The following is a 19,428-nucleotide window of genomic DNA, read 5'->3' on the forward strand; positions in this document are numbered from 1 at the left end:
ACAGAGCCAGAGCCATTGCAGAGGTAATAGCCATGTCACTTCTGGAGAGTGGAGGAAAGGTTTTTAGCCCTCCTTTAAAAATAAGAAAGTTTCCCTTCATAGTTCACATTCTTTAAGATCCAGCAGCAGGCTTGAAAAACATCTCTCACTAACAGACCAGGTCCCATTTCCTATACCACGCTTCGTCCCACACTGAAGTTTCGTCAAGAAGAACAGAGGCAATAATGTTACCCATCCATAGGTAGGGCCTTGTCCCAGAGCCACCTAAACTTTGGTTTTAACGTAAGAGGTCATTGAAGATCTTTCAAGAGAAACAGGGGAGCTAGAACACAAAATACCATAGAGGCTGAGGATTTCATCAACGAGGAGTTTGGGTTAAGGGCGTCTGTATCATTTTCAGGAATGTTGGACCGTTTACTGGTGGGCATAAGTTTAGTCTTGATGGGTCCTGGTCGTGGACAGCAACCACCCTCCATTCCGCTAGTTTCATTAAGCCAGGATCATGGAACTTGACTCCTTTGTAAGGAAAATGTTAAGAAATGAATCATAGAAGGTGCAAGTTTCTAACCTCCAGGGCAGACTAGTCAGTGTATCAAAGAAAGACTCGCTAGAGATGAGTGATCCTTGACCTGTCTCTCCTCAACAAACACATCTGGTGTGATCCACTCAAATTCACGACGTCAGGCACGTCCGCCAATTACTACACTGAGAGGCTTGTTCCCATACTATAGATCTAAAAGATCTAATGTTCACCGCTTACCTATGGTTTCTGTTTGGGAGGGTATGCACAAGTTCAAAGCAATACCATTCAGCGTCAACATCGCCCAAGAATGTTTACAAAACTAGTAAGGTTGTGATCAAACTCCTGAGGTGGCAGGTAGTTCAGATCATAGCATACAAATTAACCAATATTGTGAAATAAACAGATTTTGACAAATATTTTTCTTTTTATTTCCATATTCACCTGATGTTATTATAAATGATCACCCTCCTCCTCAGTGATTAGTAGCATTAAGAGGATGAGGAAGTATTTTGACTTTGATATTCAAGAAGCCATACGACATTAGCAGCAAGTTATTGCTGTTAGATGTGGGTGGGTCTCATTACTTTACTAGAGATATTAGTATATTAGAAGGAATGAAAGCAGGTAATTTCTCCATTTTAAGGGGTAACGTTGACATTCCATGATTCCATAGATGATGGCAATATGAACATCAGGTGAATATAGAAATACATTCTATAATTAGACTCGTTTTTTTCACCTTCCAATGTGCGACTATAATTCTATTTGAAGAAATTGTTCAATAAACCTGAATAAAATGAAACAATAAAATCAATACCATCTTTGGTGTGTAGTGATAATTAGAAAGAGCATCTAACATCTCAAACAAATTATCCATCTTCTCAGAAATTTCTTTATGTTCTGGCAATTCTTCTTCCTTCTTTTCTTGTTTTTTACTCTTACGCTGCTGCTTAAGATACTCCTGCAAATAAAAAGAAATATAAAAGAAAATGTGAAAATTCAGGACAACCTCATTTTAAGCTTAAAAATACATAACAGAACCATTGTCGGCAATATGTGAGAGAGAGAGAGAGAGAGAGAGAGAGAGAGAGAGAGAGAGAGAGAGAGAGAGAGAGAGAGAGAGAGAGAGAGAGAGAGAGAGAGAGAGAGAGAGAAAGAGAGAGAGAGAGAGAGAGAGAATAATTAAAATGTGGCAACACTATTCATCACAGGGGATTGAAACAACATGCACATGTTTATGTGAGTACTGCATTGTCACATGCAAAAGATCACAAATTCTAAAAGTAATTTGTATTTTTCCTAGCTATATAAATATTTATTCTCTTTTCTTTCTAAAGCAGATGACTGGCTGAATAAAAGCGAGGCCCTTTGCGTCAAAAGGAGTGGGAGGAGATGATAATGATGTAAACCTTTAGTAGTGATAAGATTCTGACAAAAGCTGGAAATAGCCAATGAAGAATTATTGAGGTCCTGACAACTCCACCCAGTAACCACTGGTGGTATGGGTCTGACATTGCTCACACCCTTCATTTTGATTCTGCCTGCCACTTGCAGGGTGGATGCATCAGGAAGTGAAACCTTAAGGATTTAGGTTGTTATATCTAAGAGAGATACAAATTATTCTTAAAATTTTTTATCTGTTCCTACGCAGATACAAATCTTCTTCCTTTTGTAGGAGATTCATCCTTAGGAGGGAGGAAATCCGACTCACCCAACTGGCTGACTAGCAACCAGGGATCGTGTTGCTCAGTCTGGTAAGGAGAGCAGAGCAAAGGATCACTGCATCCCATGACCTAGTGTTGAATGACCTGCTGCATCATGGCCCAAGAGTTTTTCATACAAGAACCTATCATCAGTGGGAACAATGTTCCTGTTAAGGACTAATATAAGTATTAGCTTTGCGTTACTGTCATACACTTGTAAAGGAGTGTGAGGATTTAATACTTTTACCATTTTAGCAAAATAACTACCCGTCATTAATTTGCTCGTTTGCATCAATCTTTTCACACAGCCTGATCCAAAGAGACGGAAGGAAAATGGGAAAGAAGGCCAAATATTCTCACTCTCAAAACTTAAGACTTATGATATAATCAACATCTTAGACACAATGTTTCTTTGAACTGAAAGGAGCCAGGGTGGCTACACCACTTGCTGGGCACTTTCCACAGGTCCTATGGAAAATGTATTCAGGGATCTGTGGGTGCAATTCTAAAGATAGTGTGCTGAGAAGGTGGTCTGTCTCTTCCAGACACCTGCCTTGAACTCTTTGGCAACTAAATAGTTATTTCTGAAGGTTAAGGGTTACCAATCCCTGACTTCATGAGCTTTTAAGAGGAGCTGATACCAAGGGTGAGTCCCTTTGCTTCCTGTAGATTCTACTGAGAACTTCACGAAGCCAGGAGATGGTATTTCTGGAGAATTTTTTCTTTGTCCACCCGATGGTAAAGGTGGTAAAGAAAAGATTCTGTAGGTGGGATTAACATGATCTTCGCTTTATGTAGACCCTTCCTGCCTTTACAGGACACACAAACATGTCAGGTGGTACAGTCGTCTCATTTAGTGATGACACTGAAAATGAGTTAAACCTAGAGTCACTCATCAATGGATTTTGGGTCTGCCACAAATTCGAGAACGAATGAGAACCAGATCTGTCTCCACTGCTAGGAATGTGACATTAAGTAACCTGTCTGAGGCTCTCATTAAGGATTCATAAGGAGCCTTCCAAAGTAATCTAAGAATCCTGGTCACATTTCAAGCAAGGGGTTTGATTTCCAAAGGGGAGAATATTGTTCAAAACTCTGAGTCTCAAAGCTGATATTTCCCACAAAGAAATTTTTATTCATTTTGGTCTGAAAACTTGGCTTAAGGCTTAGCGATAGCCTTCAACTGCTGCAGATGAAAGGAGTTTCTCATCCTACAGGTATAAAGAGGCTTTAAGAGGAGAAGTGTTCCTTCTACGAAATCATAGAAGAGTAACCACTTTGCTTGGTAGACTGCTGTTGAAGACTAAGGTACTGAGAGAGTTGCTCTGCAGTTGGCCGTGAAAAGCTTTTCTCTCTGAAATACTGAATAACCCCTAAATGTGTAGTGACAGCCAGTTCACTGCACTGTGGTATGTCTTCATGTGCGGCTGACATAGGAGGTTGTACCAAGTTGGAAGCTTTCTTGGAACTTCTCTCAAGAGACTGAGAAGGTCCAGATGCTACCAGAGTCATCTGGAGATTGGGCATGTTGATGGCTCTCCTCATCAAATTCTTTGTGAGACAAAATGCGGGGAAGGCATAGACGTTGAGGCCCTCCCACAGATGTTGGAATGCATCCTCTCCAAAGCTTTTGCTTGCTCTGGCACTGGTGAGAAATAAACTGTCAGTTGCTTAATTGAGTGGCAAAGATGTCTACTATCAGGGAACCCCACAAAGTCAGGAATTATTTTTCTACTAGAGGATTCAGAGACCATAATGAGGCCATAATCTAACTGTGACAACTCAGACTGTCTGTGATCACTTTTCATTTTCCTGGAATGAAAAATGCCAACAGAGTTACTGTGTTGCCCTCTGTTCATGAGTACACGTTCTATGCCAACTGGTAAAGGGTTTGAGAAACTGACCGTCTGCTTTTTGACATAAGCCACTACAGTACAGAAGTGTTGTCACTTATCAACACCACTGATTGCCCTCTTATGTCTTACAAATGGATCAGAGGCAGGTACACTGCCTTCAGTTCTGAGATGTTTATATAGAACCTTTTGTCTACTTCCTGTCTACAGATGAAGTAGACAGAGTTAGAATGTGCACCTTCCATTCTCTAAATGCATCTGGAAAAGGATAAGTTCTGGAGGAAGAACCTTGAGGGGGAGCACTTTAACAGGATTTCCTCCTGCAGCCACAAGGAAAGGTCTTCTCAAACTTCCTGTGTCACCCAGACCAGTATATTTGGAGGGTCGGACCTCTTTCTCCAATTCGACCTCAGAGTCCACTGCACAGAACAGTGTAGCCTCCCATGTAGGAATAGACGCTCCAGGAGAACAGATGCCCAGGCAGCCTCTCCCAGTTCTTTGTTGTGAGGGATTCCTGAGTCAAGAAGGATGTTGTGACCTTCTTCAACCTTTGTAGCCTATCCTGTGATGGGAAAACTTTTCCTTGGACCATGTCTATACTCATCCCCAAGTAGACAAGGTTCTAACGTGGGGTAAGAACGGATTTCTCGAGATTTATCCTGATCCCCAGACCCTGACAAAACCCAAAAAGAAAGTCCCTGTGGAGTAGAATCTGGGACTGACACTGCCAGCAACAACAAATCATCGAGATATTGGAGAAGTCTTATTCCAAACACATAAGCCAAGGTTGAAACAGTGGGAACACTCTCATGAACTTTTGAGGGGCTGTGGAAAGTCTGAAACAAAGAACTTGAAACAAACTTTCTCGTTCCCAAGACAAACCGAAGGTATTTTCTTGAGTTTCTGTGAACTGGAATTTGGAAGTATGCATCCTTAAGGACTATGAACAATAAAAAGTCATACCATTTTATTGCTTGGAGGACTGACAGATGGGACAGGTTGATGAATGGTCTCCAACCTCCTGACAACTTCTCTACAAGAAACATATTGCTGTAGAAGCCTAGAGATAGAGATAAGTCATAAACATCCTTGAATGCTTTCTTGTCTACATCTGTTTGATCTCCTCTCAATGGAGTAGGTCTTTGATAGAGCCTCTTGAATACAGTATAATAAAAGGCTTATCAACACTGGAGAGAGAGAGGGGAGGGAGTTGGTGAACCGGAGGCGGTATCCAATTAGAAAATCCTCTACTGTCCAAGGTTCTGCATCATGGAATTGGCACGTCACCCACCGACTCAACAGGCATCCCTCCACAAGTGGTAACATAGGACGCTAAAGAGATCTTTGCCTACCTCACCCTTGCCTGACTTGATGTCTTCAGTGAAAGGGCTGGCTTTGCTCAGTCGATCTCTTATAAGGAAGACAGTTGTCATTAATCTGTTCTCTCTCATAGGTGGCTGCCATGGAGGAGGGTTCTTACATTTAGCAATCATTGTTGGAGGCTGTTTGAAGGTTTGAAGATGGCAGTTCTCCTGAGGAAGGAAGCTTGACTCAACTTCTACCATCTTGCTACTACTACATCCACTTTGTCTGGGGGAAAGAGGGAGGCACTCTGTGTCAGTGGGGTGTTCTGTAAAGACATAGACTTTTTCATGGCTATATGCCTGACAAACTTGTTGACTACTGCGTCTCTTTGTTTTTGTACCCAGTTGCTCCACTAGTATGCAGACTGGTGTTCCAAAAGCTCCACTGCCTTTGCACCTGAAAAGATAAGTTCCCCATTTTGCTTCTGTCTCTTAGAATCTGCAAGATTCTGAGATAAGGCAAAACATGAGAGCGTACCAGACCAATGTTTTAACCAAGAGGATGCTTGCAAAGCTAACATTGCTGCAGCCTCCATGCTCATGATCTACAAAGCCGAGAAAAATGACAGTTGCTGTGTGAACCTTTCTGCTGATATCCCCAGGGTCAGGGTCGCTTCCGCAGGATTTGAGGGAAGAGAGGAAGAATGGGCTCCCTCTGTCACGTAGAATTTCCTGTTTTGAAAAAACTGGAGGAATGAACTTAGAGGAGTGAGCTGCCCACAGGATATCTTTGATTGAAGAGACTTGCGCTTCCAGTTTCTAAATAGTCTTCTCTGGCAGACATGACCATGGCAGCTCAAGGTGTTGCTTTTCTGAAGGAATCAATGGAGGGCTACCATTCAAAGAAGGGGCTTTTGGAGGACACCTAAGTTATTCAGTTTCCTAATGTGACCTAAGATCCTCAGAAGAGAAGATTCTTGCTCAGGTTTGGTAGAGGTGCACTCCAAGGGTATCACCTCGGCAGGACCCGGTAAGTTGGTGACAAGGGAATTCTCGATGGGCTTGGGAGAGACAAGTCTTGCCCTCATTGGAGTTTTCTGAGCAAGAGACTCCCTTCCATATGAAGGCCATTTATTCTTCTTTTTGAAAGCAACGTCCTTCTTCTCCCTAACTTTCTCCCCTCTGGAAAAGGGAGAGAGTAAAGGTGAAACGTCCAAAAAGAAGAGGTTCCATATTACCCGTGGACTCTGGGTCTGGACATGGTTTAGATATCTCTCGTCTCAATAGGAGAAACCCTATACAGTGAACCCTCGTTTATCGCGGTAGATAGGTTCCAGACCCGACCGCAATAGGTGAAAATCCGCGAAGTAGTGACACCATATTTACCTATTTATTTAACATGTATATTCAGACTTTTAAAACCTTCCCTTGAACGTAGTACTGTTAACAAACTACCCTTTAATGTACAGAACACTTAATGCATGTACTACAGTACTGTACCCTAAACTAAAACAGGCGACTTTATATCAAGCGTTTCCTAAACACGCCAAAAAGCACGATAAAAAATGGCAACCAATGTTTTGTTTACGTTTATCTCTGATCATAATGAAGAAACAAACGCATTTACACATCTGTGTATAGGTTAGTTTTTGCATCGATTATATTGATTATTCAGTACAGTATGTTGATTTTGTTATTACCAATGTTTTACTTAATTTTTCTTAGGACTTCCAAATGAAATGTTTTTCTTTATGACGCCACCTGAAACGACGGCGCTCAGTAAACAAACGAAGGCATTTAACGCGCAAGATGAAAGTGATAAATAATGATATTACAGTAAAAGCTTTTATAAAATATGTTATTACAAATATTATTTACCGTATCTATATAAAATCATACATACGTAGCAAAGCAGGAAAACAATTTAAAAGAGAGAGAGAGAGAGAGAGAGAGAGAGAGAGAGAGAGAGAGAGAGAGAGAGAGAGAGAGAGAGAGAGAGAGAGAGAGAGTTGTTTGGATGGAGAAGCAAGGGCCTTGTCTAAAATGAGCAGAGGCAGCAAGATATTGACCAAAGGATCATCGTTTATGAGTAAATTATGATAAATAACTTTGTTTTTGTTTATCTATATAAAAAAGAAAAATAAAATTCATAATAATTAGGATTTATTAATATTGTCTTTGTAAAAACACAAAGAAAAACTTTGAACGTTCTCTGACATTCACTCATTTTTACATTTGTTTTTCTTGTTTCCAGAAAGGATTTTATCATTTCAAAGGGTAAAAGACAATTTCAAAAAAAAAAAAAAAAAAAAAAAAAAAAGAGAGAGAGAGAGAGAGAGAGAGAGAGAGAGAGAGAGAGAGAGAGAGAGAGAGAGAGAGAGAGAGAGAGAGAGATTGTTTAACGTACGTAAATGTAAATTTTAAACAAAAAAAAATAGCCCCATTTCATATAAAATAGATTACAAATATTTTACTTTATCATATTACAGTAGTCTGTATAATACTGTAAAGTTCAGTACAGTATGTTGTTGTTATAGTCACGGCGATGAAATTCTCACGAAACAAAAACACGCCATTTGATTACAACAGCTGATATACTCTCTCTCTCTCTCTCTCTCTCTCTCTCTCTCTCTCTCTCTCTCTCTCTCTCTCTCTCTCTCTCTCTCTCTCACTGAGGGACCTGGGGGAACCAAAAAAAAAAAAAAAAAAAAAAATAAGGCTCTCTGTGGGCTACTTTTCACTACCTCCCATTCCTTGCCTCTCTCTATCTCTCTAACAAATGATATCTTTGTTGCACCTCAAAGTTTCATTTATATTGAAAAGTGTTATTTTCATTAGTAAAATAAATTTTTGAATATACTTACCCGATGATCATGTAGCTGTCAACTCTGTTGCCCGACAGAAATCTCCGGTCGGGATACGCCAGCGATCGCTATACAGGTGGGGGTGTACACAACAGCGCCATCTGTGGTCAGGTACTCAAGTACTTCTTGTCAACACCACCTCAATTTTTTCCTCGGTCCACTGGTTCTCTATGGGGAGGAAGGGTGGGTCAATTAAATCATGATCATCGGGTAAGTATATTCAAAAATTTATTTTACTAATGAAAATAACATTTTTCAATATTAATCTTACCCGATGATCATGTAGCTGATTCACACCCAGGGTGGTGGGTGGAGACCAGCATACATGTTAACAAAGAAGCTAAGTATCCCGTATTTTATTTTATTAGTTATTCAAAAATAACATAAAATAAATAAGTACCTGGTAAGGAAGACGACTTGAACCATTACTCTGCCTTTATTAAGTACGTCTTCCTTACTGAGCGTAGCGGTCCTCTTAGGATGCTGAACGACTCTTAGGTGCTGAAGTATAAAGGGCTGCAACCCATACTAAAGGACCTCATCACAACCTTTAACCTCGGCGCTTCTCAAGAAAGAATTGACCACCCGCCAAATCAACAAGGATGTGGAAGGCTTCTTAGCCGACCGTACAACCCATAAAAAGTATTCAAGAGAAAGGTTAAAAAGGTTATGGGATTATGGGAATGTAGTGGCTGAGCCCCCGCCTACTACTGCATTCGTTGCTACGAATGGTCCCAGGGTGTAGCAGTTCTCGTAAAGAGACTGGACATCTTTGAGATAGAATGATGCGAACACTGACTTGCTTCTCCAATAGGTTGCATCCATAACACTCAGCAGAGAACGGTTCTGTTTGAAGGCCACTGAAGTAGCCACAGCTCTCACTTCATGTGTCCTTACCTTCAGCAAAGCAAGGTCTTCTTCCTTCAGATGAGAATGTGCTTCCCTAATCAGAAGCCTGAATTAGTAAGAAACTGAGTTCTTAGACCTTGGAAGAGAAGGCTTCTTGATAGCACACCATAAGGCTTCTGATTGTCCTCGTAAAGGTTATGAACTTTTTAGATAGTACCTAAGAGCTCTAACTGGGCAAAGTACTCTCTCCAGTTCGTTCCCCACCAAGTTGGACAGGCTTGGGATCTCGAACGACTTAGGCCAAGGACGTGAAGGAAGCTCGTTTTAGCAAAAAACCGAGCTGCAAGGAACATGTAGCCGTTTCAGATGTGAAAACTATGTTCCTGCTGAAGGCGTGGATCTCACTTACTCTTTTAGCTGTTGTCAAGCACACGAGGAAAAGAGTTTTTAATGTGAGGTCCTTAAAAGAGGCTGATTGGAGAGGTTCAAATCTTGATGACATAAGGAACCTTAGGACCACGTCTAGATTCCAGCCTGGAGTGGACAACCGACGTTCCTTTGAGGTCTCAAAAGACCTAAGGAGGTCCTGTAGATCTTTGTTGGTGGAAAGATCCAAGCCTCTGTGGCGGAAAACCGCTGCCAACATACTTCTGTAACCCTTGATCGTAGGAGCTGAAAGGGATCTTACGTTCCTTAGATGTAACAGGAAGTCAGCAATCTGGGTTACAGTGGTACTGGTTGAGGAAACTGCATTGGCCTTGTACCAGCTTCGGAAGACTTCCCCTTTAGACTGATAGACTCTGAGAGTGGATGTCCTCCTTGCTCTGGCAATCGCTCTGGCTGCCTCCTTCGAAAAGCCCCTAGCTCTTGAGTGTCTTTCAAAAGTCTGAAGGCAGTCAGACGAAGAGCGTGGAGGTTTGGGTGTACCTTCTTTACGTGAGGTTGACGTAGAAGGTCCACTCCTAGAGGAAGAGTCCTGGGAATGTCGACCAGCCATTGCAGTACCTCTATGAACCATTCTCTCGCGGGCCAGAGCGGAGCCAACCAACGTCAGCCGTGTCCCTTTGCGAGAGGCGAACTTCTGAAGTACCCTGTTGACAATCTTGAACGGCGGGAATGCATACAGGTCGAGATGGGACCAATCCAGCAGAAAAGCATCCACGTGAACTGCTGCTGGGTCTGGAATCGGAGAACAATACAACGGGAGCCTCTAGGTTATCGAGGTAGCGAACAGATCTATGGTTGGCTGACCCCACAGGGCCCAAAGTCTGCTGCAAACATTCTTGTGAAGGGTCCACTCTGTGGGGATGACCTGACCCTTCCGGCTGAGGCGATCTGCCATGACATTCATATCGCCCTGAATGAACCTCGTTACCAGCGTGAGCTTTCGATCTTTTGACCAGATGAGGAGGTCCCTTGCGATCTAGAACAACTTCCACGAATGAGTCCCTCCTTGCTTGGAGATGTAAGCCAAGGCTGTGGTGTTGTCAGAGTCCACCTCCACCACCTTGTTAAGCTGGAGGGACTTGAAGTTTATCAAGGCCAGATGAACCGCCAACAGCTCCTTGCAATTGATGTGAAGTGTCCTTTGCTCCTGATTCCATGTTCCCGAGCATTCCTGTCCGTCCAAAGTCGCACCCCAGCCCGTGTCTGATGCGTCCGAGAAGAGACGGCGGTCGGGTTTCTGAACAGCCAAAGGTAGACTTCCTTGAGAAGAAAGCTGTTCTTTCACCACGTGAGAGTAGACCTCCTCTCTTCGGAAACAGGAACTGAGACCGTCTCTAGCGTCATGTCCTTTATCCAGTGAGCAGCTAGATGATAATGAAGGGGGCGGAGGTGGAGTCTCCCTAACTCGATGAACAGGGCCAGCGATGAAAGTGTCCCTGTTAGACTCATCCACTACCTGACTGAGCATCGGTTCCTTCTCAGCATGCTCTGGATGCATTCTAGGGCTTGGTAGATCCTTGGGGCCGACGGAAAAGCCCGAAAAGCTCGACTCTGAAGCTCCATACCCAGGTAGACAATGGTCTGGGATGGGACGAGCTGGGACTCCTCAAAATTGACCAGGAGGCCCAGTTCCTTGGTCAGATCCATAGTCCATCTGAGAATCTCCAGACAGCGACGACTTGTGGGAGCTCTTAAAAGCCAGTCGTCTGACGGAGCCGGACACAAGATCATGGTACTGCTGCACAGTCTGTGAACTGTCAACCATGGGGAAGCGAGGAAGTACAGCGACAACCCGAAACTGTCTAGACTGTCTGGGTCGTACAGACAACTCCTTATCGGGTTGCTGAGGTTGCCGCACTGCGTCACAACAAGTCACTTCTGCTGGTTGTTGAACGTCTTCCCAGTGACACACTGACTCCGTAAACAAAAAATCCTCTAACAAGGACTAAGCTTGGACTGCATGTCTTGCAACAAAGCTCAAGGTCTATGGGAGCAGGTGTGGCAACAGACGGGGTTAGCGACTGAAGCGGAACCATTACCCTCCCTGGAAACATGTTATGCTTAAATAAAAGTCCATAGGAGGCTAAGCAGCTTAAGGCTCCTCTCCAAATGACAGAGTCCTCAAGGGAATATCAGAAGGAGGGTGAATAGCACTTTCTCATCTACAGGAACCATATCCGAGAAAAGCTAAGTTCTCTCAGTGAGGGTTTCACTGGTGCAAAAGCAGCAGACCAGAAGGCAACGTTATGAAACTGCTTGACAGTCTTGTGAGTTGGCAACAACCAAAGATGTGTGACTGAGGAGCATACGGTAAGGTATGCAGAGCATGCTGTAAGGTATGCACATGCTGTAAGGTATGCAGAGCATGCTGTAAGGTATGCAGAGCATGCTGTATGTAGAGCATGCTGTAAGGTATGCAGAGCAAGTTGCATGGGATGAGGCTCATGCTGCATGGGATGAGGCTCATGCTGCATGGTATGAGGCTCATGCTGCATGAGATGAGGCTCATGCTGCAAGGGATGAGGCTCATGCCGCATGGGTTGAGGAGGATGCCGCATAGTATGAGGCTCCTGCCTCATGGGTTGAGGAGGTTGCCGCATAGCATGAGGCTCCTGCCTCATGGTTTGAGGAGGATGCCGCATAGCATGAGGCTCCTCATAGCATGAGGCTCCTGCCTCATGGGTTGAGGAGGATGCCGCATAGCATGAGGCTCCTGCCGCATAGCATGAGGCTCCTGCCTCATGGGTTGAGGAGGATGCCGCATAGCATGAGGCTCCTGCCTCATGGGTAGAGGAGGTTGCCGCATAGCATGAGGCTCCTGCCTCATGGGTTGAGGAGGATGCCGCATAGCATGAGGCTCCTCATAGCATGAGGCTCCTGCCTCATGGGTTGAGGAGGATGCCGCATAGCATTAGGCTCCTCATAGCATGAGGCTCCTGCCTCATGGGTTGAGGAGGATGCCGCATAGCATGAGGCTCCTGCCTCATGGTTTGAGGAGGATGCCGCATAGCATGAGGCTCCTGCCTCATGGGTAGAGGAGGTTGCCGCATAGCATGAGGCTCCTGCCTCATGGTTTGAGGAGGATGCCGCATAGCCTGAGGCTCCTCATAGCATGAGGCTCCTGCCTCATGGGTAGAGGAGGTTGCCGCATAGCATGAGGCTCCTGCCTCGTGGGTTGAGGAGGTTGCCTCATAGTGCTGGAACCCGGCAACTCCCGATGCGGCAACTCACGCATGAAAGCAGGAGGCGCAGCAAGAACATGCGTCTGGCAGGGTGGACTGCGCATCGGAGGTGGAGCTCTCACAGGTGGAGGGTGGGAGCAGGCAGCCGCAGTATCTGCTGAGCGCACAACCTCGGCGGGTTGTAGGTTAACAGGCTACATTGTCAACCTTCCAGCATGATACTCCTGTATGAAGGAGCAAGCTGAGACTGTATAGTCTGCAGCATGGACCACTAGGGTCTATGAAAGACAACAACAAACGGAGCTACTGTCCGTTGAGACTGAGGGTCTAAAACAGCTGTTGCGGCAACAGACGGAGTTACTGCCTGTTGCGGTACCACCTTGCCTCTCTGGGAGGTGTGCAGTTGTCGTACTGCAGCAAGTCCGAACTGACCCAGTGCTAATGGCTACACCTAGGAGTTGGACTTGCGTGGAAGGGACCGACTTGCACTTAAAAGCTGCAAGATTTGGTCCATGGTTTCTGCGAGAAACCTCTTCCGCAGACGAGGAATAAATGGGCTCTCTCGTCTTTGTGTGGGTGGGGTGATCACGTCGGCTACGTGAGTGGGTACACCCGAAACCACGGAGGGAAACGTCTGTTCGTCGATCAAGGCCTGATGAACCCATAAGTCCTTCGACGTTACTTCTCCCCTGGGCTTGGGAGCTTGTAAGAGGTCCCAGACTAGGCGAACAACTGGCACGAACAGACGAACCCTCGAACGCAACACTGTAACACTTTGCGCTTATCACTTTATCACTTTTGAATTTCTGTTTGCACTTATTTCACTGAACTCGAAACTTTAAGTGGTTTGTACCTGAAACACGCAATTCTATCCTTCATTAAAAGTTAGTAATTGCGAAAACAGTATTACAATGTAACAGAAAAACATAATGAAAGATAAAAAATTCAGTGGCTGGAAAAGAGACTAAACACTAGATCAAATAAACTACGTTTAAAATCTCTCACCGCATAAAGCCTGGGAACAAGAATAAAACTCTAGAAACGTTTACCTTCTTCCCCTAAAGAGACTAGGGAGAAGAGCAAAAACGATAACAACGTTACCCGCTTGAACGAAACGTTTATCCTCCTCTCTCTCCCTCCGTCTCTATCTCTCTCTCTCTCTCTCTCTTGACTTAGAACCTGAGAGATGAGCCCAATTATATATATCGTTAAAACATATTATTGTTAAAGGAAAAAAACTGAAAGATTTCCCAAATAAAAAGTTCCTTTATTAGAATTAAAACCATTTAAGCTAAGAAAGAATGAACAAAACGCTAGAATCGGTTTACTCTTACTGCAACGTGAAACCGTGAATACTCTCTCTCTATCGTAACGATAGAGCGCAAGTTGAACGTTCTGAACGTCAACAACTGCGGAGAAAAAACCAAACGTTAGTTCAACTCTGAAAACAGTACGAGACTATCAAAGAAATTCTTTCAAAAACATAAAATAGCATAAAATCTTAACAGGTAAAAACGATATGACGGGCTCAATGTTAATTAACTTTGGTTCCAAGAAAAGACCGCCTACTATTAGGAAAGGTCGCATATAAACAAACATAAAAATTAATTTTAATAAGTTTATAATAAAAGGAAGTTAATCGAAGAGGCCTGTAAAAGGCGGAGAGATATAAAATAAATCTATAACTTTGTTAAGCAAAATAAAGAAAGAGAGTCTATACTCTCTTCGACACCAACACTTCCGTCTAAGGGAAGGGTCGGCCATTTAAAAGTGAGAGAGAGTTCATAATCTTTTCGTCACCAAAATTAAATCAAATTAATTCCAAAAACTTGCTAAGCTAATGATAAAGCTTCCTGAATAGCGAAGGCTAAACTCTAGAGCAAATACATCACCAAATCGTGAACAATAACTCCAGAATCAACAGCGTATCCAAGTAGGTCTAGCCGGTGGCACGACAGAGGAAAAATTGAGGTGGTGTTGACAAGAAGTACTGGAGTACCTGACCACAGATGGCGCTGTTGTGTACACCCCCACCTGTATAGCGATCGCTGGCGTATCCCGACCGTAGATTTCTGTCGGGCAACAGAGTTGACAGCTACATGATCATCGGGTAAGATTAATATTGAAAATCAATCATGATTCAATTTTCCTTACTTTCTCCAATCTCGCACCATCGGTCACATCGCGGTATTTTCAAAATTTTCGGAAAATCCGCGATATATGTATATACATGGGTTATGAAAAAAATCCGCGAAGTGGTGAATTCGCGATGGTCGAACCGCGAAGTAGCGAGGGCTCACTGTATTCACTTATAAACTTTGGGAGTCCCAAACTAAGGTTTTTAGGGCGTGAAATGCTTTTCTTTGCATTCAGAGGAACAAAAAGCAACTCTGATGGGCACTAAGTTCACTGTCAACCCTCCTTATTCACGGGGGTTAGGTAAGAGTAACAGGCACGAAAAGCGAGAATCTGAAAATGCTTGCTGTCCTAGGGTGAGTCAACTCATAACCTACCAACTCAGTCACCATTACCTAACTGCCATTGACTAACACAGTAGAAAATGCACTGTAGTGCACTACATTCTTTTCATGTGCTTTGTCATGGTATTTTAGTTCTTCCTACTTTTCAAAGGTAACTTTACATGACTAACACAACTTCAGTATAAGGTAAGATGACTCATAAACCAAAAATCACCACCACAACTCATAAAACATGTCACGGCCTCACCAAAGTTTGTATAAGTTTCAACAAAATACTTGTTTGTATCTAACAATACTCAATGATACTGTAGAGTAATAAAAAGCCACAAATAGTCGATGTCACAATGAACCCAAAATTAAAAACAATACTGAAAAATGCAATAATGAAGCACAATCATCTTTTTAAAAGTCATGAATTTTTAGAATGGATAATTTTCAATTTATATTTATACATCGTCAGAAGGGGAAAAAGGCTCCCAGCTGTTGACAGCTGTGAGTGATTTATGAAGGAAACCCATATGGTAAAAGTTAATTTTCTGTTTGCTTTAAGTGGTTAACACTACCCTCACAGCAAACATTATCAAAACTTGAGATAATTATAATTGAACAAATTTCATATCGTCATGTGATGGCAATATTAAATTAATTTATTTTTATTAACAAATAAGGAAGCCACTGATAATTTATACTAATTCTAATTTCCTTATTTTCATTCAATGAAATACAACAAATTTGGAAGCAATTTTTATTTTTCCTAAACATACTAACTTGTAGCTCTATTGTCCCACCGTTACTGGAATGCATCCCGCCATAGGGCCTAGGGATCCGGGACTGGTAAACAGTAGAGGTGGAGGGATGTCAAGAACAGGTCCACTGTCGGGAAACCCAACAAAGTCAGAACTTGGTTGGCTACTGGATGATTCAAAAACCTATCGAAGGCCACTATCTGAGTCGTTCTGCTCAGATGTCCACAAGTACATTCCTTTGTCTGGAATGAAAGCTAGTAGGGATACCGAGTTGTCTTCTGCCCATCTTAGTATTTCCATTGTTAGATGACAAAGGTGCTGATAAATAGGTATCGCCTTATATGTTCTACGTAAGCCACTAACCGTGGTGATGTCCCTTATCAACACCAACAAGTGACCAGCCAGTAACTGATGGAACTGGTTTAGGGCTAGGAAGGCTGCGCTCATCTCTAGGAGATTTATGTGCTGGTAGCTTTCGGACTCTGACCAGACTCTGAAGGCCGTGTGGTGTAGCATGTGGGGCTCCCCCTTCTGTTGATACATCTGAAAGGAACATCAATTCTGAGGAAGAGACGAAGAAGTTGACCCCTAGGCAGAGATTGTCATATCACCCACCATCCCAGGTCCATCTTCTGCTCAGGTCCTATAAGGATCAGAGTATCCAGAGAGTCCTTGTGCTGAACCACCTAGAATTTGGCTGCCACTGAAAATATTGGATTCATAGGAGCCCGTTGCAGACTAGATGAACCAGTCAAACGGTGACCTATGAGATGTAACCACTGCTGACTGGAAGCACGTCTCGTTGAAGGAAGACACTTGCCATTTTCTTCCGCCTCAGATTCCCATCTCCTGAGGGAAGATTTTCTGCAGGATGCTGTTGATGATCATGCCTAGGAAAACCTGTCTCCGATAAAGCAGCATGGATTACCTCTTGAAATTTTCCAAAATCCTCAGATTGCGTCAAAATTTGAGGAGTTTGTCTGGGTTTTGAAGAAGGGAAACCACCAAGTCTACTAGGATCAGCCAATCGTCCCAACCACTAAGTCTACTAGGATCAGCCAATCGTCCCAACCACTAAGTCTATTAGGATCAGCCAATCGTCCCAACCACTAAGTCTACTAGGATCAGCCAATCATCCCAGAATCTTAGGAGACGGATGCCGATCCTGTGGGCCAAGGTTGACACTAGGGTAAAAACTCTTGTGAAAACATGAGGTGCTGTCGAAAGACCAAAGCACCCCACCTTAGACTGGTATTGCCTGTATGATCCTTGGATAATTCCTTGATGACGGATTTACTGGTATCTGGAAGCATGGGCCCTTGAAGTCAGCGTGCACATAAAGTCCTGTGGTCTTATTGCTTCTTTGATCATGTCTGCCATATCCATGCTGAGCACTGTTTGTTGAAAAAACTTGTTCCAGGAGGAGAGGTTGAATACTAGAGACTTCTACAGGAAAGTTGACAGTAGAAGCCCACAGATTCTTTGATGGAAACATAATCAAGCAATGATGACGTAGCACCTGAGTACGAATGTCCGACCAGATGTTCGGATTTGCGTAGAGTATTGAGAGACCTGCCACTGCACCTCAACCGGTGGATGAGAAGTGATGATGTGCATGCTCTTTGTAGCTGAAATGTGGATTATCTGCCCCTGAAGTTGACCTCAAGTCATTCAGAGGGGTTCGCGAACAACTCATGTTTGCATAAGCCCTCGCCGGAGAAAGCTCTTCGTCCAATCTGATCGGCCTGAGATCTGTGCACATCTATCCCCAAATACTCCCATGGGAGTTTGGCGAGGAGTCCTGTGCGATCCATCAATAAGATTTGCGACAGGGACTGAAGGAGTCCTGTTGGTTGGACGAGTCAGTTGAATACGAGATGAGTGATTCGAACTTGTAGGACTGGATCACAGCCACTATGGAATAAACCTAACTTACAGACAAGAAAGGTCTTACCCCTGTAGAAAACATCCGACCGATGCTTCGGACTTCTTTTCCTACCGCTGGCTTAGCAATCTCAGGTCGAGGGAGAGTGTTGTTGTCAGAGCGCTGGCAAACAAGAACAAGGTCAAGCAGTATGTTGGTCAAATATAGCCTTCCCAGAAGAGTATATCTTGGATGGAGGGTTGAAGGGCAAGGTAGGAGATGGTCTGGGTCATCTACTACAGGACGGAGACTCGAAACCTGGAAATAGTCGAACCGCGGGTCCGGCACTCCCGGGTTCTGAGTCTTGGCAACAAAACTCAGGGACGAACCTGAACGTTGCCTCCCCATCTCCTCCTGAATGGGCGAAGTCGTATGAGAGACCATGTGACTCGCTTGGCCGAGGATAAGGCTAGCAGGAACACTGTCTACCCGGTAAGGTGGTGATCTAGGGCCTTACGTAGTGGTTCGTCGGGAGGTCTCTTAGAGACTTGAGGACTCGAACCACGTTCCAAGGAGGAGGTCTCACCTTCGACTGAGGGCAGGAAAGGACAGGGCTTCGTATGAGGAGAGAGAGTTCCAGCGAGGGAGAAATGTCTATCCCTAGAGCCTGGAGGCAAGACCTAAGGTTGAGAGATAGCCTTTCACAGCCGAAACTGAAAGGCCCATTTCATCCCGCAAACCCACGAGGAGCTCCGCTATTGCTGGAAGCGGCATCGTGTGGAGGGATACCCTCTCCACAACACCGACCACAGTAACTCGCCCCTTCGCCTGGGAGACTACTGCGGAAGACTTGCGCAGGTGTCCAGACCTCATTTTCGCAACTTCTTGTGAAAATCCTCTCTCTTTGAGGAGATGCTGGCTAGTCTCCCGGAGGGAAGTCGAAGCGAAGCTACGACTTTGTGGAGGATGTTGGCATGTGGTTGTGTGAGTAACCTGTGACGTGGGGGGGGGTTCCCTCGGAGGCTCCGTAAGGAGTTACAGAAGGATTGGTGAGCCATCTGCGAGAGGCCCTAGCGGAGCTATGAAGGTCATAGAGACTGACCGACACTCTGGTCTTGTAGAGTATTCTCCTCATCAGCCAGAATGGGGGAAAGTGAACACATCGATGTTGTCCCACCTTTGCTGGAAGGCATCTTACCAGAGGCCCTTGGGGTCCGGGACCGGGGAGCAGTACAGCGGGAGCTTGTAGTTCAGTGCTGTAGCGAACCGGTCCACAGAGGGGAGCCCCACCGAGTCAGGACTTTGTAGGCTACTTGAGGATCCAAAGACCACTTGGTATGTGGTGTCTGTGTCGCATTGCTCAGACTGTTGGCGAGCTCATTCCTTTGCCTGGAATCAAGCGAGCTGCTAAGGTGATCGAGGGGAAGTCGGGCCATCTCAGTATCTCTACCGCAGGATGGGATGGCTGTACTGAAAAGTACCTTCCTGTCTGAGCATGTAAGGCGCCTGAAAACTCTAAATCAATCAATCAATCAATCACTGTGGTGTTGTTGATCCTCACAACCACTGAGTAGTACGCCAGCCTTGGTGGAGCTACTGAAGAGCCAGAAAAC

The 19,428-nt window shown here is 44.2% G+C and overlaps 1 protein-coding gene across 1 annotated transcript in view; it reads right to left on the reverse strand.

The window, feature by feature from the left end:
- LOC137646046 (U3 small nucleolar ribonucleoprotein protein MPP10-like) overlaps positions 1–19,428 on the reverse strand; it is a 157,390-nt gene that overhangs the window by 36,622 nt on the left and 101,340 nt on the right. Inside the window, exon 7 of the mRNA XM_068379193.1 lies at positions 1,341–1,484. Within this exon, the coding sequence (XP_068235294.1) occupies positions 1,341–1,484 (144 nt within the window). The remainder of the gene's footprint in view (positions 1–1,340; positions 1,485–19,428) is intronic.

This window comes from Palaemon carinicauda, chromosome 8 (genome assembly GCF_036898095.1).
Source record: "Palaemon carinicauda isolate YSFRI2023 chromosome 8, ASM3689809v2, whole genome shotgun sequence".
Classification (NCBI taxonomy): Eukaryota; Metazoa; Arthropoda; class Malacostraca; order Decapoda; family Palaemonidae; genus Palaemon; species Palaemon carinicauda.